This window comes from Colletotrichum orchidophilum (genome assembly GCF_001831195.1).
Source record: "Colletotrichum orchidophilum strain IMI 309357 chromosome Unknown Scaffold_152.1, whole genome shotgun sequence".
NCBI classification, from domain to species: domain Eukaryota; kingdom Fungi; phylum Ascomycota; class Sordariomycetes; order Glomerellales; family Glomerellaceae; genus Colletotrichum; species Colletotrichum orchidophilum.
The window spans coordinates 11,894-34,253 of record NW_019173108.1 but is presented as its reverse complement, the minus strand read 5'-3'; the positions used below and the strand labels follow the sequence as shown (position 1 = coordinate 34,253).

The window sequence follows — 22,360 nt, the reverse complement described above, 5'->3', positions numbered from 1 at the left end:
TAGCACAACTTATACCAAGATCAAATATATATGTAATTTGAAACACGAAAGTTCCAGAATGACGATAAAACTGCACCCAACGGGTGGATTCTACTCTCTGAAAACCCCTTTATCAATAGCAATACCTACAAGCCGGTATATGTGGAACACGGGGGCAGTATTTCGTACGCACCCGAAAGGCCATCTGTCGTGTAGGCTGGGCCCTATAGGAAGAATCGAGCGAAGAGCGGACAAACGTATCCCGCACCAAGTTCAATAATATCTGAACTGCACAGATCTGGGAGGCCTTGGGCTGGGATGACTGTAGCTCGGTGTCTCAAGTTACAGAGTTGGTCAAATTTGCGGCGGCCAATATTCATCACAATACTCTGCCTCAACAGCGAGACCCGCCAACTGAGGGGTTCGCAGACCCCAGGGCGCCTCCCAGGTGGGTGAAAGCAGTACGAGACGCACAATTTCCTGCTTTGCCTATCTCACGATCTTCATCCCGGGCCCATCCCCAGCTTTCGCTAGCCAACAACGGCGAGTGGTACGATCTCCCCCACCACGCAATTCACTCGATTTGCATATCTTCATGCTAACCTAAGACATGAGTGACGTAGAGGTTGTGAGGATGCTGAGCGAGCTTACTTGACAGTCATCTTACGGAGGTCTGCAGCCGAGACTGCAGAACAGATGAATTGGTGTCGTCGACATGTCACAGACAATACGCCACATGACATAGCAACATGTTTCCTTTGGCCCAATGTTCCAGCGCTACTTAAAATCCCTCGTAGCAAGGAAAAGACGCACCGCCGAGGTATGTTTGCTACCTTCATATTGACAGCCGCCCTAGTCAATCGGTCGAGTAGAGAGCCTCGGCCCACTCAACACCAGCCACGTGTAGACAGAACTAGCACGAAGACTACTTGTTGAGATATCTAGTCCCGGGGATTCCGCATGATATAGCACTACTAAACGGCGCACATGAACTCTCATAGCATTGCAACATGTAACGAAAAGCAGAGGGCGATAGATTCTTGCCGTAATATCAACAGCGATGCAGTCTTATGAGCTGTTTGAAACGTCATGAGTTGCGATGTTCGAAGCATTGTGTATGGCCGTCTACATCCATGGACGACTCAAACATATTACGAGGCCCAAAGGCAGTCTTCAATGAGGCGGAAGAGGTGGCGGAGACTCAATGCAATCGGATATTGTAGAACGGGTATGATGCGTGTGTCACTTTAGAGATCGCTTCTTCAATACTATACCCCCGCACACTTCGACAATATGATTAGACAGGCGTTTCCAGAACCACAAGTAGCATGCAGGAATAGGGAATTATTGAGTCAGATTAGGATGTAACACTATCGCAGACACCTCAGTTGTGTCATCTGAAAGCCCCATTACAGCCCACACGCTGCGTCCAGTACAAGGCTACATATGAAGGGAACGAACGCCGTCCATCAATGACGTGCACCCAACCGTCCAGTCCCCTCCAGCCCCCCTCCCGTACATCAACTTACTCTCCTGAACACTTAGTCTTTATCAACATGAATGGGGTTCAGGTCTCTGAGAGGCCATATCCGCTGGGAAATGACCACCCAAAGGACTTCCTGGCTTACAAGTATATCGTGGTGCACCTAGCTAGACGACATCTTGAGCTTGACTGATCTGAATTATATCGACGCAGCGACAGTGGAATGGAGCATTCACGATTACTTGTATGCTTCCATGACTGAGGAGACATAGTCCCCAGAAAGCTGAGCAGCAGACTGGTTAGAGTAACAAAGCCGGGGCACCGTGGAGACTCGTCACTGGTACTCTTCGTATTACGACTGGGATAGGCCCAACTCTGAATTTGTTCTTCCCGCACAAAGTCTCAACACTGTCTGCCAGCCACCTTAATCACGTACCAAGTTCTCGTGGCGGAGAGAATGGTGACTGACCGTTCTGTGACCTACATGGTTCTACGGTAACTGCCCGCGACTGCCTATGTAAAGAGTTGGGGAGATGAGTCACGGGCATGCGTGGCAGCAACTGAAAATAGAGGGAGCACGCGTGGTAGGAACCGAGGAAACCGAGTACAACGATCCAAGTTGCTCACATGTCTCATGATGGAAAGATCCTTGGTTCGCGGAGACGCGAGGAGCCAAGATTGCGCCACACCAAAGACTAGCTCAGCATGAGTCCGATGTTATACCAACGAAGATGCAAGCACTCAAAAGAGGAGGAAAACGACGACCACGACCACGACCACGACCACCACCATGATGGATTCGGGCGAGCAAACCAGAGTGAAATTCGCCTCGCTCTGTTAGCTATCCACGGGCCAGTAATCATGTTGCCATGTCTCTGCGTGATCACTGTTGTGGCTGAACATGCCGGCAAATCGTAGAAGTGGTCAAGGGAGGAAACGGGAGACGGAAGCTAAGCCACCAGGCCACAAGTTGGACATATTTCAGGTCAATGCGAGGGAGGCAGCCCGGGATATGAGGTCAGGAGTCGGGGGCCGAGAAGGAGGTGGTATCCGAGCTGCAAGGACGGGCTCGACGGTGACAAATGTGAGTCAATGGCAGTTGATGTTGAAAATGGGCGATGTCGTCGCTAGTGAGCTGGCACAGTCCTATCGGGCAGGCACTTCCAGTGGAGCCATGTACAGGTAGTTTTTACGTACCTATAGCTGCCGTACCAACGTGCCTTGCCAGGTCTGTACCTACCTTAGGTAGTGTGTTGGTCGGGCCAACCTAGCATACCGAATCTAAGGTAGCCAGCCACCTGAGGTAACGTAGGCGACAGGCCTTGCACCAAGCCACAGGCGTGACTTCGGATGGTACCGGCCACGAGAGATGGAAAAGTTGAACAGCAGCGGAAAGCAAGACGCCAAAGGCAATGTGCAGCGGGTCCGGATAAATGTCGGCTGGCTTGCTGCAGATCTTGTACGCTAAGCCCTCCCGTAAAGTATTAGAAATCAGGGTCTCCCTTGGCCGTTGGGGATACTAGCGCAGCGCAGCGTGCGCACAGGACGATGCGAGGTGAGTCCTGTGTGCTGTCACTGGCGTCGGGAACCCACTAAATTTAGAATTCCGACGGGACCCTGACAACTGAGTCGACTTCTCCACGGAACGGAACCCGGCCATCTGGGCCAAGGAACGGATCTGCGCCGGCCACGGAGATCTTGCACTGTCTTTCCAATCTATGGACGGCAGTCGATCCAAGTGTTGGGTGAAATTCCATCCTTTTCGCCACCTGCCTGGTTTCGTGCATGCCGGCGCATGCACGCTGGACCTGATTCTTCCTTTCCTTCCACGCCTTCACCCCATCGCCTTCCTCTTACGGCACCATGCTGCATTTGATCACTTGGTGACTGGGGAATTACCAGAGATACGTAGTCACCTACATAGTCAGCGTTCGCCAATAATGCCCTATCGCCTATGGCACGGTCACGTATCGTGGCCCATGCAACTGGGCATTACTCAATGCAGTAGTGTACCGTCGGGATGAATCCTGGACTCGGCCAAGTGATGGATGTTGAATAGGTGGAAATGTTACGCTGTGTCTCGCATGTTTAAATTTTTGTTCCGAGCACTGTAAGAAAGTAAAGTGAGTCGAACCTCAGCTTAGCCGAGTTGGGCTACAGAGCGGGTATGCCGGGCTGCGCCGTCAGTCACGGGGCACAACGCAAGGGGAACGAAAGAGGATGTTTACGAAGTAGTGGTGGTTCAATAAGATGTTTTTTTCCAAGCGTAGGCCTCAACTTAGTCGCCAGCCGGGGAGCAGGTGCGAATTGCATTTACCTGCCGCGAGAGAGTGCGGAAACAAACGTGGGAGGCCCCGAGATGGCGGCTAAAAGCTTCGTGCCGGAGCCACCGATGCCAGCAGCCTTGAGTCCCGTCGTTGACAGGTTTTCGTGGGACGAAGACACACTCGAGAAGTTCATTTGTAAGCACGGCCAGGAAAAGGTGGGAATAAAGATACAAAGGTATCCGTACCCTACCCGACGCTGGTGACTGCCTGACTGCTTAGGTAGCTACAGATACAGATCTGCGGCTTGACTTGGGTCTTGATTTTGCATCCCAGCCACACTCAACGAGTTTCTGCTGGCAGCATTGCTCATTGGTTCACTCCATTCGGCAGCGCACTACATGCAATTCACAGTTGACGGCACAGCGCAGTGCAAGTAGTCTCTAGCTGGTGGCTGAGTACCAAACAAGAATGGGCCATTTTATTCACTTCCGCCGTCTCCCGCAGCATCCCCAGCTCGTGAAAAGACTAGAAGATGATTTGAATACCTTCGGACACCGGAGTGGCCCGAGAGGTGCTGGTGGACGACGCGAGAGCTGAATCGCTGGACAAGCCGAAGACCAGACCGGACCACGCACTTGGCTGCATGCCAGAAATCATCAAAATTTTCCCCCTTCCTCCGTCTCGCTGCATGCCACCCCACCCTCACCTTCTTAACATTTCACTGCACATGCATAGGCCCCGCAGTGGTGTCGATGGCTCCAACCGCAGCCAGTCTGTACTACCTTACCGTAGGAAGCTCCGCATCGGCAACGTCGCTTTTCGGCCATCGCGGCATCGGCCGAGATCCCTGCATCGGTGAAGTTTCCTCTCTCCTAGTTATTCGTTTCCCCTATGCCTTGGCCTCTCCTACGCTCCGTACGCTGTACCATATGATTGTAGGTTTGGACATGGATAAATGTCAGAAATTTGAGTTGGAACCTGGCGGGGTTAGTTCGGCATATCCCCGATGCACACCTTAGCCCTGATCAGCTCGTGGATGAGTGAGCGATTGAGGACGTAACATGGAAGAAAAGAGTGAGCCACTTGTGAAGATACTCACGCGCGTTCCCTCGGCAGCAGCAGCGAATCCTGGGACTATGCCATCGAGTGACGCGCACGTATCTAATCCAAGTACATGGCACCTGAGATCCCTCCTCCGTCGATGCCAGCCGCAAAGCCAAGTGTGCAGAACGGAATGGAGTCCTACAGGGAATTGCGAGTCCTCGAGGCTGGCCGCACATGCACCGTCCGTAGCCATCCGCGACCGCCATTATTCTGACATGCCACTTCCTTGCGAAACCAAGCAGATATCTGGTGGTGCTTCAGCTCCCGAGGCACTAGCGCATTTGGGATTCGAGAACGGCTATTGAAATGGCTGGATCGGCCGAAGGACGGGGCGGGCCCGCCCCACGACCGCCGTTCCGTCGGTCGAGACCGCTCCAGGTCCTTGTAGGCCCGTGTGGGTACCTTTGGCAAGCTGGTGCTGAACGTGATAATAGCTGCAATATGTAGACAGGCACACAGGACACGACGATACGTCGTAATGAGGCGTCATGTGAATATTGATGAGACATGAATACGATGCCAGCCGGGGCAACACGCTCAGCTGACGGCCAACGAAAAGAGTTCATTTCAGCAGAGTTGCGGCGAAAAGAATCTTGTCCGGGTCACTTCTTTGGCAGCCGGGAGTCGACGTCCATTACAGGTAAAGCTGGTGCGGCTGCGGCTGCTAAGAAGAGTCATCGAGCAAACTCGTCTCTCAGCTAGAATTGCCCGCGTGACTGATTCGTGGCATTCAAAGCCCCCGCCCTCAGCATGCGGAGCAAGGCCCTCACTTCAACATTCCCGTTTGAGCTTAACTCTACGAGTATCCGTATGTTCTCCAGGTGACAAGCGTACCCACAGCGGTGGCTATCAGAAGAAACGCGCTCGGTCGGGATCCGACGTACAGGCGAGTAATTAAGCCACAATGAACTTGTGCATACCTATGTGGCTAGAACCTTCAACCTCGACCATTCATTATACCTCGACAGACACTGCTAGGAGCGAATACATACACAGTACTAAATCGGGATGATGAATCATGGGTGGCCTGTCTTTATCAAGGTTGAGCCACAGTTCGGAGACGAAAGCAAGAGTAACAAGTTGAGTGCCAACATGCCAGAGTAAATTCACTTGGCTGTAAACCGAGGACGTGAGGGGGGTTCGAGAAAAGTAACGAGAGCAAGCGGGTACGCGAAGAGCACACACTGGCATTGGCAGAAAAGCATTGGAGCGGAAGAGTGACCGAAAATAGTAGTCAAAAATAGCAGCTAGCATTTTTGCCTTGCCACACCTTCCTCACCTTCCGCGGCATGTTGACATGCCACCACACCACTCCTCAGCTGGATGACTGGTTGTGGATACTTCACACTGTATCCATAGCTGGGAACGAATTAAACCATTTCTGAGAGGCGCACGCGGCGAAACGACACGACTCGACGAGTAGCGTAGGCTTGCGAGGAAACCAATCAGCGAAGTCTTCCGAAGTTTGCGATGATGCACGGCACAGGCCGAGTCAAGATTGAACGCGGGAGCAATGTTGTTGACCGATGACGGGGGGGGAATTGTGCGCTCGCAGAAACATCACACTGTCGCAACTGTGTGATGTGGGCTGCAAACTCTACGCGGATTACGGATACAACCTGGGGGATGGTAGGCTTGAGGTAAGTAGATTAGCAAAAACCCCTACGTACCTACCTATAGCAAACTGGAAAGAGGGAGCCAGCCAGCCACGGACCACCCAGCCACAGCAGAGCGTTAATGGAGCCATTAGCTAATCAACAGGGGATAGGTCACGGGATCTGACGTCATTCCCAGCTTCTGATCATGAAACGTTGCGGTCATATGTCATGGAGTCAACGTGCTGAGATACCTAGACGTATCTGGTCGATGGACGATGGACGTCGTACTGGAAGAATCTGATTGTACCTTATCCGTACCTTATTTGCTTATCTTCCCGTACGGCGTATACATGTAGAGCATCATAGTGCGCTGGAATGGCACGAATGGGAGAAGGCGATGGCAGGGGGCCAGATCGGGAATCCGTGCGGGATTGTTCCCGACACTCATCAGGGCCGTGTACCTGCAGACGACAGCCACGAGGCCGAGGCCAGGTTCAAGGAAAGATGCACTGCATACGGATAGAAAGTGCGAGTTGGTGATCGGGTGGCTTCCGTCGGCTTGAACGAGACGGACAGGACCGTATGAGAGGGGCAACGCTGTGGCAGTGTGGCTGAGCCTCAAGCCCTCTTCCAAAAGGCAGTGACAGTTCTCGTCTCGCTTTTTCTCGCTACCTCGCTCGCTGCCCGGGATCCAAGGGGAGAACCCCGGGTAAGAGGTCACCCCACACGACCGATCACCCCCAACGACCGATCACTCAATTGGGCCGATTTTTCCAGACTTCCAATTCTCAACTCAATGACGGCGGATTTATTTTTTGGCTGCACAACCACCTTAAATCTGAAATTCTGAACACATACTGAGGAAATCAGTGTCCGAGGCACTTCTTTTAGCCGTTAGATCCGTATTCTGCCGCTGCGGCCGCGCTGCGACCTCCTTCTTGGTCTTCATAATAGCCTCGATTTGTACGAATCGTTCGTTCGGATCCTGCCTGACTTTTCCTTTCGATATTGGCTTATATAATACCACTTGTGCTTCTAGCGATTGTATGACCACCTGAGTATGGGCTAAAGCGAAGTTCTGGGCATCTAATCGCTTGCCAACCTTGTCGAATATTAATTTGCGCGAGATTGGGTCAAAGTCGTCCTTATCCTCGCCCACTTCCCAGAGCTTCTGGTATCTCCTGAGGTCTCCTGACTTTTTAGGCGTAATAATATGGAGGTCTTGGGGTGTCTTGGGTACTTCTGGTAATAGAGGGTCCCATGGTGGTGGCCGTGGGACGTCTGTAGCTGCTGGAATAACGAGCAATGGGTTCAATAGTGGCTTACTCATATCCACGGGCCACAAACCCGTAGCTTTCCACCCGGAGCATATATTCCGTACCGTTAAAGCCTCGTTCCGGGCCTGGAAGTAACAGCGGAGGAAGTTTTGCTTCCCTATAGGCGCTGAGTTGAGTTGGAGACCGCATTCTCGTATTGCGGTTCTGAACGATGACTTCAAGGGTGAGAAGACCGATACATCCAGAGGTTGAGTGATGTGGCTGGAATGGGCCGGTAGACAACAGAGGTAAACTCCCTGGGAGTAGCATTGCCACATAAAATCGTCGGAAACGTGACTACCGTGACCATCCATAATTAATAGTCGTTTAGAACGTAGTCTCTTTGCCTCTTCTGCCGTCTCAGGGATAAATATCTTCAACAGCCATTCTAGACCAATAGAATTCGAGGTCTAACCGTTGGTCGATGATGTAAAGCTCCAAGAGGCGTAATCTTCTATCTCCGCAGGGAACCACTGGTGTTGAACCGTTTCCCCTTTAAATATCACTAATGGGGGCAGATGGCGGCCATTCGCGGAGATACACTCGAGAATCGAGGTCCATGTGCGGTCCCCTGGGTTCTGGACATAGATAGTTCTCTTCTTGGAGTTCCCAAGTACTAAATAGTCCTTGTTGGTCCCCTCCGTTAACCCCGTCTCGTCCATATTCCAGCGGAGGGACATTGGGATCTTCCGGATATCTGGGATCATTAGGATAGTCTAAAAAGCTTTCACAATATCAATAGTAACCGACTTAACGCGCTTAGAATCCATAGATCGAGCCCTCAGCGTCTTAAGAGCAGGATTCCGGCGTAAGAACCCTTCTAACCACTTCTTGCCGAGTGGGCGGTGGTCGCCACCTTGCCGGAGGATACGAGTAGCGAACTCTCTGACTTGAGCATGGCTCGGGGCGAATCCTAGTTGGCCTTGGATAATTGCCCAATGAGCTAAGGACTTCTCCTGGTATTTACTGAGCCTCTGGTAATCTTCCTTCGACTTCCTGACGGTCGTGGCACCTTTTAACCGGCCAGATAGCGTCGCGTAGGGTATTCCCCAGTCCGCCGAGGCCTTCCGGATCGATTTACCGTGCAGAACGTCATTTTCCGCGTTTTTGACGTGTTCTTCCGTGTAATTGGGCATTGCGAATCTAGTAGTAATTTCAGTATAATTTTCGTGATTTTTTTCGATTATTGGTACGTACAGAGAAAAAGTGGTGGTGGTGGTGTATGAGGGAAAAAATCGGCCCAATTGAGTGATCGGTCGTTGGGGGTGATCGGTCGTGTGGGGTGACCTCTTAGCGAGCGAACCCATCCACCCGAGGCTTCACCGAAGCGAACTCCCAAGTATCCATACGTCCCTCCCCGTCCTTCGGCTGCCTGCATCTTTGCATTTTGGAAAACCGGCACAGACTGAGGTCATGGCATTTTCGTACAAACCCCTGTTCCCTGTCTGCCCGCGCCCACCAAACACTTCCATCACACCCACATCCAGCCCGACAGGACCCTTCAAAACATGCAGTCACTTCGTGGGGCCATGGCAAGGTAGAAGCGACCGGTGCAGTGAGCATGGAAGAGATCTTCGTCCCCCTCACCCTTCCCTGCACCACTCCACCCATCATGGGCGTCTGTCTGCCAGGCTGGCTGGCATAGCTGACCAAATATGCGGCATTCTTTCAGACGGCAATCCTAGCTAACAAGCAAGGATTATTGAATAAGGTAGTGATTATTCATCCTCGTTTCTGTGCAGAAAAGCTGCATGATATCAGCAGAAGCCGGTTGAGGGACATGTCTACTGTGTGTATTGAAGCGGAGCTTGGAACTGGGGCTTCTGAGACCAGCCTCCCCCACCTTCTGCCGGCCAATTTGGACGAAGAGATGGCTGCCGACGATCAAGCGCCGGTGAGAAATATAGCTGGCAAGGTCACGGACGGCTCTTGACCCAAAATACAACCCTCATCGGGGGACTCTGGAACTATGGGATGTGTAAAGCTGTTAGGTGGTAAGGCGCGTTGCGGCATGTCATCGGGTGGGCCCACCACCCAATCATTCCATTTCCCTTGTTAACATGGGAAGCAACGACCAATGTAGTAAGGTAGGTAGGTAAGGTAATGTGCAGTAAGCTTCTCGGGCACCTTTCTGAAATAATTGCGAAGAAACCCACTGTCACACTGTACAGTGAGCCCGTACAATGGCTGCGAGCTATGAGATCTCAGTGGCCCGACCGTTTGTCTGCCTTACGTCACAGTTCACTCCACCAACCCGCGACGGGGTTATCGATGTCGCTCCGTCGCCGGAATCGAGTCCACCTACGTCTTGATCGCTGCTTCCCACGACCCATTGAGTGCAACCACCCGCCCAGCGCAGCATCAAGTCAAGCCGAGCATCTCTGGTTCGATGTTCCACTACTAAGAGTGCAATATTTCTCGGATTACTTCCGTGCTATCTCCCGCGTCGCATCTTCCCGCCCTCCTCGTCCGTCTCGGTCTATCTACATCGCCATCAAGCTTTGCCGTATCGGCAATCGCCAACCTGCCCACCACCTTCGCTTTGTCCTCAGAGTGCTCACTCATCACTGTTAAATTGAGGGCCCAAGCCACCAATATCAATTGCACACCATTACGAAGCCTGTTGCGGATGCTTGTAAATGACTGCCAGGACCAGAAACTTCTAGGGCTTTCGAGCAAGCTCTCGTCGTCGCTTTGTACCAGCTTACGCTGGATTATATAAGAATTGGCTGTCTGTAATCCATAATGATTCCCGCTTTCCGCGTACTCCGCCCGACGCACTGGGCCACGGCCGTTCTCGATTTCTCTTCTCGTCATGTTATCCGACTTGCATCCACGTCAGCTGCTCTATTGTCCGTTGTTGGGGACTCGCTACTCCGTCTGCCCGCGGCTACTTCAGCAGGACCGCTGGGTTCCCTATGCGTTATCTCCGGATGAGTAGGAGACCTCGGCGCCCTTCCTTGGCTGCCTTCTACTCCTCCGTGCGCTGCTCATATTGTGTGGATTGGAATATACAGGGTGCAGTCACTTACTATGGATATGGATCAGGAAAGATGAAATACGGATGTACGCCTACGATCGAGGAAAGAACGAAGTGGTCTTCTCGCGCGCTTTCTACTGCTGCGTGCGCATCACATCTGCAACTGCATTATTAAAGCAGCCGCTCGCTCCCTGGGCTGCTTAACAGACACAAAAACTCAAAAACCCCGGTTGGGCCGTTGTTGGTCTTGGGGCTTCTTCTACCTTCCAGCAAATCGAGAAGAAATTCAAGAAACCTAAACCGAGACTTGGTCATCATCCCACACACCTGAAAATTTTCTCCCAGTCTCCCCCCTTCCTGCATCCAGACCTTGGGGTGTGCTGCCCCCCCCGGTCCCGAACGCTAGACCCCCGTAACCCTGCTCTAGATACCTACCACTCGACGGGGGTGCCAGCACGACTGGGCTTGTCCAAGCCTCGGGTCCTCCAACCGGTACCTCCGCTCCCCGTCCGCTTTGCGAGAAGAGGTACGTACCCTCAGCGTACACCCTGACCTTTCTAAGCCCCACAACCCACTTTAGATACGTACCTGTCTACCTCATTGCAAGTCGGGTCCCCTACGTAGTGCAGCCTCCCAACTCGCTGCTTCTCTTGAGTCTTTCCATCTTTATAAGTCATCGTCCCTCCGTGGTTTGCCACTTTGATATTACTTCCACCATTACACACACCAAATATCTGAATTTCTCAATTACCACCACATCATGCTCTTGACCCGACCCACTACTGCAAATTCAATCCAGCAACTTCAGCAACAGCAACACGTTGATCCCAATTATTCACAACCACACCATCATCACCATACCCATCTACAGCACTTTTACCCCCAAACACTCGATTTCGACCTCGACGCCTCCTTCGACGACGCTGCGCACGATTTTCACTCTTCGAGTATTTCCTCGTCTCCCCTGTCGACGCAATCACTTCTTTCCTCGCATTACTCTTTTGCAAACCACTCCGCAAACCATTCCACCTACGACACATCCCATTTAGCCATTCCAAGGAGAGCTGGAACAGTCACGTCACCAGCATTGGAAGATTCTGCCTCGATCTTGAACCACCAGCAAAACCTGATGCAGTCTGACGCGTGGGTACTTGGGAACCAGTACGCCCCTAAGTCGATCGGCCGGCTACCACATCAGCGGGAGTCTTCTTTATCTTCCCTAGGCTCAGCCGGTCCCGCATCACCCTTCAACCACAACATATCCAATCCCCAGATCGCAGTCACGGATTCAATGCCCGACGGCTTGTACGAAATGCAGGCCCACGATGGGAATGCGTTCTACCAACTGTCCAATAAGTCAATGACGGTAACCCACGACAACATGTATCCCAACTACAATGGGCTACCAAATGTTTCTTCGGACATGACTGGTTACGCATCAGCCATGAATGTTCAACGACCTCGCTCTGACCGCGGACTACTACCTGCACCCGAACTGTCTATGGCAACTAGCAGATCCCACCCAAACTCAGTGGCAAGTTCCATCGCCGGTGACTCACCCGCAACGCCATCACACCTCGACCACGAGGACGATAGAAGGCGAAAAGCTGGTAAGGAGTCCTATTCGCCAGTTTTTATGACCACATGCTTACCAATCGTTGGCGATGTAGTGTTTAGCAATGTTCCCAAGTTGGATCGTACAATGACGGATATTTACAACGATGAGTTGTACAGCCCCAATTTCACCATTACCTCGACAGCCCCGGTACAAAATCACATGGCTGTATCGCCCAGCAACGATGTGTTCGCGCAACGGTTGAGCGCTGCAAACAATCAGCACCTAAGCGCGGCACAGTCACCAGTATCGTGTGTCTCGCGCGACCGCTCGCCCTTCCGTCAGGGTTCGCCACTTGCTCCCATGCCCAACCATGATTTTGGGGGAGGTGTCCATGCCTCCCATCTGAGGTTCAAATCTGCCCATCAAATGCGAGAACAGAAGAAAGCCGAACAGGATGCGCAGATCATGAGACAGCAGATGTCGGTGAAGTCAGAGCCCGAGACGCCGAAGACAATATCACCGAAAGACGCAATGCTTGAGTTTCACGACGGTGACGGCGAATCATCATTCTCTCTTTTTCCGTCTCAGGAGACGGTGGATTTCGAAGACATTGCCAAGGTCGTGGTTTCGCAGGATCAGCATGTCAACTTCGCCAGGTCCGCTATGCAGAACGGCGCTGCTTTCCCTTATCTGCCTGCCCAGCTTCAGACCGGCGGCGTCCACGTTCCGCAGCAATATCCATTCGTTGCTCACCCACGTCAATCTACTGAACAAATTTCACGACTAAGTTCTGCCGAGTCCAGCACCGGGGGTTCTGATGCAACTTCGATATCGAACGGAACAACAATCTCGAAGCCTGCCGGTGCCACTGCTGATGGTGGCACTTACACATGCACTTATCACGGTTGCACGATGCGGTTTGAAACCCCTGCTATGCTCCAGAAGCATAAGCGTGAGGGACATCGACAGACCCAAGGTATCGGGGGTCCCAGGAGACCTGAGGCTGTTGCTACGTCTCCCAACAGCATCCTTAATAGTCAAGCGGGGCCCCACCGCTGCGACCGTATCAATCCCAGTACTGGAAAGCCGTGCCACACAATTTTTTCACGCCCCTACGACTTGACTAGGCACGAGGATACCATTCACAATGCACGAAAGCAAAAGGTGCGTTGCAACCTTTGCACAGAGGAGAAGACCTTCAGCCGTGCCGATGCTCTTACACGTCACTACCGAGTCTGCCACCCTGATGTGGAATTCCCTGGCAAGCACCGGCGTCGAGGCCACAACGTCTAAAAACACATCTGCTTTCGCACTGGCCGATCCCGGGATGAGATACTGTTGCGTTGCCCGTGTGGACCAAGGATGCGGGGTAAACGGGACAATACGACAAGGGTGGAAATTCAGGGTCCATGGTGCAGTAAGGGTCGTACAACATGACATCACACTGGTCTGTGCACAACGACCCTGGCGATCCATATGGCCCGTAATGACATCACGAATTGTTTCCGCCAAGCGATCATGGGTCCGGGTGTCCAGACTTTGTCCGACTTGTTAGGCTCCACCAACGACATCATCATAAGTCTTGGCATCATCATCCACCTACGCCAACGTCAGGGGGGTGGGTGACTATGACAGCGTAGTGACCTAGACGGTCACGCCCGATCCTAGACTTTCAACTTTCGGAACGCATGGTCATGCGCGTTTTTCCTATTACGCTAAGAAGATGCCATGACTATACAGTTGGACCGATGCATACATGGCATAATTCGAAGGAACCTTGCTCGAATTCCACATTGCAGTGGTTGAAAAAACAATTTCGTTGGATTTTTGTTCACCAGTCTTGGTTTTCGCGATGGATTTCATGTTTTTTGAGCAACGAGCGTGCATTTCGTCATCATTTCTTGTAATGTTGTATCGACACTCGCCCATCGTGCGATACGTTATTGTATACCATATCAGGGTTGTGAACTGAGTTTGCGGGGCTAGATCAAAAGAAAAAGGTCTGAAAAGTGCATTGGGCACATGGGAGGGCGTTATTGATTTCTGACGACATGAATTTATGAGGAGGAATGAGGCATTATAGAATATTTAATATGTACACCATGAGACATGCTGTAGCGTACATTCCCCAATTACTGCTCGATATCTACCCTGCTGGCTTACAGCTGTTTTCCATCGTGTTACTTACTACATGTGGTTGTCATTGATTCATCCTCATCGGCTTGAATGGTGTTGTGTTTCACGCGGCTCTGAGGTTCCTACTGTGCCGCGGCAGTGCATTTCATTTATTGATAAAGTCAACACACCGAGTTACTAAGATCCATTCATCATTTTCAACGGCCCATCCACTCGACAAGCTGGGTCGATTAGCTGACTGCCAGCTCCTACAATCTACCGGACTAAACATGCACAGTGAGATACCTGGGCGCGTTCGGTGCGCCTGTTCAACCGTCAGTGGCCTTGTTATGCCCTGGGGCCGCTGGCTTCCGCCGGTTCACTGCCCAAGACGGCTGCCCGAGCAGTCTGGTAGAGCGGGATGATTTCGGTCCATTTCTGGAACTAGATTCACGTCAAGTCAGCTGCCTGTGTCCCGTTTATTCCCATACGTGCCACAACGTCTCCACCATCCGCAGAGATTTACATACCTGATACCAGCCCTGGGCGGAGAGGACCTCGAGCCCAGGAATTGTTTCCCATCCGGCGTCCTCAGCCAATTGCATCAGCGGTGTATGGCGAGGCTGGTAGGCCATCTCGAGGAGAACACGTTTTCGGTCGACTGCAGTGTTTTGATGCAACACTGCCATGAGCGTCTCCCGAAGCGAGGGATCAACTGGCTTGTCAGCGGGGATAGTGCTGACCATGACGGTAGGCGAGGACGCCAGCGCAGGGACTTCTCTGGCATTTTTGAGAGCTTCGATACGATAATCTGAGGGGAACGAGGCCTTCAGTGTCTCCAAGTTGCCGCTGTTGCGCGCCAGAGCGTAAATAGGACCAAACCCTAGTGCGTGTAGGGCGAAGATGGCAGCTCTTGTTGTTCCACCTGATCCAATGACAATGGCAGAGAATTGGCCGTCTTCTGCCGAATGGGACGATACACCAACCGACTGAAGAGAGTGAACCATGCCTGACCAGTCAGTGTTATCACCAACAAGCCTAGTCACATCTCCGCCGTTCGATACCGGGATAATGGTGTTGACGGCACCAATGATGCGGGCAGCCTCCGAGACTTCGTCAATTTCCTTCATGATGTCAAGCTTCAGCGGAATGGTAACGGAAGCGCCGCCAAAGTCGGGAGCACGGATCAACTCGCGCACGTCGGCGGCATTGTCTGTCTCCTTGCGCAAGTAATGGTGCGGTAAACCGACAAGGTCAAACAGAGTATTGTGCAGAGCTGGTGACCTTGACGCTGCGATGGGCTTACCAAATAGGTAGTAGGTTTGGGCATTAATATGCCCAAGCAACGCCAAAGCCTGCCGGATCTCAGCCGCGGACAATTGTCCTGGGGCTGCCTTGAACGGCAGATTTGGATGGGAGACGGGGGTGAGGCAGCCGTTGAGTACGCGACTAAGCTTACCACCCTGTCCCATGTTCAGGGCAATGATGGGGGTCTTGTGCGAGGAGAGCATCTCCAACTTGAACTGAGCTAGGTCAAAATTGTCCTCAATGCGCTTGGCAACTCCAACCAGCTTGATCACATCGCCCCATTGGAGAGCCTTGTTGTAGAATGGAATCCAAGATCCATTCTTCCACGACAGATTGCCCTGGGGGTCATGGTGGGAGGCTATAATACGCGCCGGTCCCTTGTTCTCCACGACTGCACATATGACTCGCTCTGGAAGGGTCATCTCAACATCGATGAACTCAACTCCCATACGGATGGCCTTTTGGTACAGCCCGAGACCTTGATCGTAGGCGTCATCGGGGAATTTGCCGCCCTGCGACTGCGTCCGCAGAGTAAAGATGATGGGAATGTCTGCCACCGATCTAAGAAGCGCAATTTGGTGTGCCACGAACTCCTCAGAGTAATCTTGAAGCAAGTCCACGCGAAGCTCCACGGCGTCGGAACCGACCACGACGGCCGGTATCAGAGTAAGAGCAGACGCAACCTCTGGTACTGTGAGGGAGACGAAGAAGCTGGGATTCTTTGCTAGTGCCTTGTTCACTTGGACCTGCTCTCCGCACAAAACATTGACGAAGCGACGGAAGTCTAATGGCGGTTCCCGTGTAGCCAATGTACCAGGGGGATGAGGGCTGAAGTACTCAAAGTTACTGCACTGCTCGAAGAAGGGCTTCCGGCGCCAGTACACGTCTTCGATGTCTTCTCTGTAGGCCGGTCTTGATTTGTCCTGCAGCAGGTAGTCAACGACTTCCCTAGTATTACGGTGGACTAGCAACACAGTGCCGTTGTTCTGGCAATGAGCGATAAGTAGTTTCCGTGCTTCAGGAGTCTCGACAATGCCGCCTCCGCAAGAGAAGATGTGTCCGTGGCTCTGCTTCTCCAAGACATCCCGGAGAAGTTCAAGCTCATCCTTTCTGAAGCCTGCCCAGCCTTTGGAACCTCTGATCATTTCTGGAATTGTCATGCCTGACCGCCGTTCCAGCTCTTCGTCCAAGTCGATGAAAGGCCTCTTCAGCGTATCCGCCATCCACCTCCCTGCAGTCGTCTTGCCTGCGCCACGCATACCAATGATCACAACAGATTTATCCTTGCGAGATCTAGTGGAAGGTGCTGTAGCCACAGGCTTCGGGTGCTGGTCGATGCCGTCAAGCTCAATGTCGAAGAATTGTGACATGGTGTCCCACCAACCTGGCCAGGTCTTGCCAGTGCATTCTCTCTCAAGAATTGTCACGGGTTTAGGAGATACGACTGAAAGAACGCTGAAGCTCATGGCAACGCGATGATCGTCATAGCAGAAGATGCTTTCGGTGGGCTGCTGGAGCCCCTGGACAGCGCGACCGGTGATGATGATCCCGTCGTCAAATTCGTCGGTCTCAACACCAAACTTGGCCAGTTGCTCGCGCATTGCCCCGATGCGGTTGCATTCTTTGACTCGTTGATTAGCGATGCCGCTTATCTTGGTTGTTCCCGATGCCACAGCAGCCAAGACGGAGGCTGTGAGGAAAGCATCTGTCATGGGCTCCATGTCAACATGCTCAATGGCCTTCAGATTGCCAATGGACGGTCCTGTGACGGTAGTCGAAGTTCCAGTTTGTTCGACGGTGCAGCCCATAGGTCTCAACACGTCAATGGCAAATCGGGAGTCACCCTGAAGTGACTCCGAACCGATATTAGGCACAGTACAAGTGGTGCCGGTAATGGCCGCAATGGCCAAAGGGTAGGTGGCGGAGCTGGCGTCACTCTCAACCACATACTCGGCAGGGTTTTGGTAGACGCCCTTCGGGATGTGGTAGGTATTGGGCTCCTCTGCCGACTTGGTGACGTTCACGCCAAAGGTGCGCATCATAGAGACGGTCATGTCGATATAAAACTGGGATATGGGCTTTCCACCTACGAGTCGCAGAGTGACTGGGTTCTTCGCGTACGGTGCAGCCATCAGGATCGACGAAACATACTGCGATGAAATAGTAGCGGCTAATTCAATGACTCCGCCCTCAAAACCATTAGCAGCATCGACTTGGAGAGGAAGACTCTTCTCTTGGCCGAGGTACTTGATGCCCAGGCCGTTGGCTCTGAGAGCGTCGACGAGAGGACCGATGGGACGGACTTTCATACGAGCGTTGCCGGTAAGTACGGTGGAAGACACATCAGACGGGGCACAAAGAGCTACGACCGTCGTCAAGAATCGTGATGCGGTACCAGCGTTGCCCAGGTACAGCGCCTCCTTGCTGGCATTGAGTTCGCCGCCTTTGCCTTTAACAGCTAGCACCTCTCCAGCTTCTTCCCAAGCATATGTTGCACCACCGAGCTGAGCGATGGCCGACAGCATGTACTCTGTATCGTCGGAATGAAGTAGGTTCGTAATCCGGCACGTTCCTTGTCCGAGAGCGGCGAGAACGAGGGCGCGGTTGGAGATAGACTTGGAGCCAGGAGGTGTAACTATGGTGCTGTGAGATTGAGGCATGCCAGGAATGACCTGAGTTGCCGGTGACAGAACTACCCTGATGACGTGGTCTTGGACTACGCTGGCTTTTTGTTCGTGTGTCTTTCCGATAGCAGAAAGGAGCACGATCTTCTTTTTGGCTCCGTCATTCTTCTTGTCGACGGCCATTTTCTCCAACAACACGTCAACAGAGCACTTCTTACCTGCGGTCAGCTTGACAACCTTCTTGTCGTGTACCGAGGTGGGAAGCTCATAGCTCGCAATGCACTTGACAAGTCGTGCCACAGCGCCAGGACGGAGGACGCCGAGGAAGCGGGCCAGTTCCGCCTCCTTGACCATGCCAATGGCAACGGCCTCCCCATGGAGGAGTTGGGGAGTCAACAGGGCTTCGTAGGCATGACCGATAGAGTGGCCAAAGTTGAGAAGATTCCTTAGGCCGCCCTCTCTCTCGTCACTTGAGACAACTTGGGCCTTGACGGAGGCAGAGCCAAGGACAATTCGCTTAATGATGTCTCGGATGGGCGACAGTCTCTGTTCCCCCTGAGACTTGACAGCAGCCAGTATCGCAGGCGCACTGGTCTCGAGGGCAGTGAATTCGTCCTCACTCCAGATGGCGGCCGTCTTGATAACCTCAGCCATGCCGTTGATGAACTCTCGCGCCGGCAGCGTCTCAAGAAAGATCAAGTCGATGTAGATACGGAAGGGTTGCCAGAAAGCACCGATGAGATTCTTGCCCATAGGAGTGTCGATGGCAGTCTTGCCGCCAATGGATGAGTCAACCATAGACAGCAGCGTCGTCGGCACTTGTACGAAGCGGACACCCCGCATGAAGGTGGCGGCAACGTAGCCGATCATGTCGCCAATAACACCGCCGCCGAGAGCGATGATGACAGTGTCCCTGGTGCATTTCTGCAGCAACATCCAATCTTCGATGTCGGCCTTTGTCTTGCGGCTCTTAGACACTTCGCCGGGCGGAATCGCGTACGTGAGCAGTCTTGCCGAGGCAGGCGCAGCAGCTTCAAAGACCTTTTGGAAAGGCGGAACATATGTGTCGAAGAGGTTGGTGTCGGTTACGAGGACGTAAGTCGACGTCTTGAGGTGGTTGAGGAGATCATGAGTCACGAAGTCGAGCCAGATGCCGTGGTCGACGACAATGTCATCTTTGCCCAGGATCGTGATCCGGGTCGGGCCTGAGCCCGAATCCGAGCCATTGACTAAGCCCATAATCGACGGCAGCAGATATTGGGGTGGTTGTCGCTGGTTATTTTGAACTCTGGCGCATCGGATTGGTCTCTGTCGTGGAGCTGGAAAAGGGAGGTGAGTCGAATGGGGAGTGCGTGCAAGATGCGCGGGTGTGCCTACCTCTATGTCTATAGGGTGTGTAGTGCCGGTGACTCTTCCTAAGAGAACCCAATCTATTTTTTTTTTCTTTAAAGAACAGGCCAATTGGCGGGGGCGGGGAATGGCAGGCACGGGGTACAACAGCGACTCATCTGTCACGGTTTGCTTAATTCGAACAACGCCGATACCGGATCTGCTAGAAGGGTGTGATTCCGTTTCCTAGTGTTTTTTTTGGGGGGGGAGTGCCGCGTCTATTAAGGACTAATTGACTCATCTATTACCGACGCTAATAATAATTTTAATTTACATACGGTTTAATAAGCCGGCTTTCATTATTTACCGCAGGAGGTCTAGCGTATAACAATATATAACTGAAGTAATACTTACTTAAATACGATTATTAACTTACTTCTTAAGCGCCTTTAATTAATATATATAGCAAGTAAAGAGTATAAAAACGTAGTTCTTATAGTATAAAATACTTATCTTTTTAAAAAATTATTTTATAAACTAATTAAACAAATATATTAATTTAAAACGCTTAAGAAAAAATTTAATAAATATATTTAAACAAAAAATATTTTAATTATATATAATTATATATTAAACTTTTTATAATATATTTTTTAAATTATAAAGCTATTTATAATTAAATTATATATATAAAGATTTTTTATATTTTTTATAAATAAATATAAAAATAATTAATAAAAAAAAGTTAACTTAATAAAAAGAATTTGTTAAAAATAATAATATTATATTATTATTATTATTATTATTATTATTATTATTATTATTATTATTATTATTATTATTATTATTATTATTATTATTATTATTATTATTATTATTATTATTATTATTATTATTATTATTATTATTATTATTGTTTTGTTATTATATATTTTTGTTTATAAATAAAATATTATAAAATTAGTTATTAAAATATTATTTAAACGGATTTTTAAATAATAAAAATACTTTTTTTATTAATTACTTTTTTATTTATTTTTTTAACTTATTTATAAATCGTTTTTGTAAATTTTTTAAATTAATTATTAACTTTATATAACTTTTTTGATATTAATAAATTATAATATAATAATTAAATATATATATAGATATATAGATATATATAATACCCGCTTATAAGCCCGCTTAGTTTACTATTCTTTGTTTATTAACGTTTTATATTATTAAGGCCGAGAAGGCCGCCGCTTATATCGTTATTAATATTTAAAAATATAGCTTTACCATCGCTAAGTTTTTTATTAATAAAAAGGTTAGTAAGCTCGTTAATAAATGTTTTTAAATTAAAAAAATATAAAAAAATAATAAATTTTAAAAAAAAAATTTATAATAATTTTAAAAATAAAAGAATATTTATTAATAAATTTTAAAAAGTAAATAGTTAAAAAAGTAAATTATAAAGCCGTTTTTAATAATATTATTAAAAAGATCGTCGTTAATGTTTATAAATTTTCTTTTTTAAAATAATATTTTTAATATATTTAAATAAAATATAAAAAAAAGAAAAATATTAATATTTATATTACTTTTTATTAAAAAAGTAAATTTATTTACTTTAACATATATATATAGCGAGTCGCTTATTATAGCGAATCGCCTACTTCTAAATACCCTCTTATTATTTATATAAGTTAATTAAGCTATATTATATAAAATTAATTAAAACTATTTATTAACTTTTTCTTTAGAAGTTTTTTAAACTATCTAATATATTTATATATTATATTTAGTTTTTTTATAGTTATTATATTACCGCTCGCGCGATTTAACTTTTTTTATATAAATATTTTTTTAATATATATTTTCGTTTTTAATATTAATAACCCTTTTTTTTTTCGGATTACTTTAGCTTTAATAATATTAAATAAGCTTTTAAAATATAATTATATTTTTTTAATTTTCCGGTGCTTATTTAATATTTTATTTCCTATATAAAACCCGCGGTATTTAGTTTTAATAAAAACTAATTTATATATTAATTTATTAATACCTTTAATTTATAAATTAATAACTTCGTATAAATATATTAATAAGCTATATTAATAGTTATAAATCCGTTTTTTAAATAAAATAAAGCTTTATATAGTATTATATATTATAATTAGTATTTTTAAATCCTAAAAGCCCTAATTATTTAAATATAAATTAAATAATATTAACGTTTTTAATTTAAAATCTAAACAAGAAATAACTATTTTTAAATTAAAAAATACAATTTTAATTTATTTAAAACTAGCTCGTACGTTTTTTTTATTTATTAAAATAAAAAAAGCTATTTTAAAAATAAAAAAGAAGTTGTTTTTAATAATATACGTAATTTATATCCGTATTATTTTCTTAATTTTTTTATTATATAAAGCCTTTAGTAGGCTAAAATAATTAATATTAAGAGGCTAAAGCTTATATAATAAATAAAGAGGTATATAAAAAGTAATAATACTACGCTCTTTATAATAATTATTAAATTTAGTCGATTTATAACTATTATAATTATTAAAAATTAAGAGCTATTTAATACTTTTTATACGAAACTTTATATATTTTTTAAAATATTTCAATTAATCTAAACTAATTTTATTTATAATTTATTTATTTTTATTAAAGTAAATATATTATTTAAAAGGGAATTAGCTATTAATATA

At 48.4% G+C, this 22,360-nt stretch overlaps 5 protein-coding genes across 5 annotated transcripts; 1 reads left to right on the top strand and 4 right to left on the bottom strand.

Moving 5' to 3' along the window:
* Positions 1 to 7,263: 7,263 nt before the first annotated feature.
* CORC01_12401 (transposase) lies at positions 7,264 to 8,061 on the bottom strand (the record flags this gene model as incomplete). Its single annotated transcript, XM_022624022.1, has 1 exon — positions 7,264 to 8,061. The coding sequence occupies one exon, from the start codon at positions 8,059 to 8,061 to the stop codon at positions 7,264 to 7,266; it is 798 nt and encodes a 265-aa protein (XP_022469455.1).
* A 96-nt stretch (positions 8,062 to 8,157) lies between these two features.
* Positions 8,158 to 8,454, bottom strand: CORC01_12400 (transposase; the record flags this gene model as incomplete). The annotated part of the gene is made up of 1 exon (XM_022624021.1): positions 8,158 to 8,454. One exon carries the CDS (start codon positions 8,452 to 8,454, stop codon positions 8,158 to 8,160), a length of 297 nt encoding a protein of 98 aa, XP_022469454.1.
* Positions 8,455 to 8,463: 9 nt separating this feature from the next.
* CORC01_12399 (uncharacterized protein) lies at positions 8,464 to 8,883 on the bottom strand (the record flags this gene model as incomplete). The annotated part of the gene is made up of 1 exon (XM_022624020.1): positions 8,464 to 8,883. One exon carries the CDS (start codon positions 8,881 to 8,883, stop codon positions 8,464 to 8,466), a length of 420 nt encoding a protein of 139 aa, XP_022469453.1.
* Positions 8,884 to 11,487: 2,604 nt separating this feature from the next.
* On the top strand, positions 11,488 to 13,578 carry CORC01_12398 (uncharacterized protein; the record flags this gene model as incomplete). Its single annotated transcript, XM_022624019.1, has 1 exon — positions 11,488 to 13,578. One exon carries the CDS (start codon positions 11,488 to 11,490, stop codon positions 13,576 to 13,578), a length of 2,091 nt encoding a protein of 696 aa, XP_022469452.1.
* A 1,170-nt stretch (positions 13,579 to 14,748) lies between these two features.
* Positions 14,749 to 19,769, bottom strand: CORC01_12397 (pentafunctional AROM polypeptide; the record flags this gene model as incomplete). Its single annotated transcript, XM_022624018.1, has 2 exons — positions 14,749 to 14,844; positions 14,931 to 19,769. Coding segments are annotated over 2 exons (4,935 nt in total), but the record flags the coding sequence as incomplete, so codon positions are not given.
* Positions 19,770 to 22,360: the final 2,591 nt, after the last annotated feature.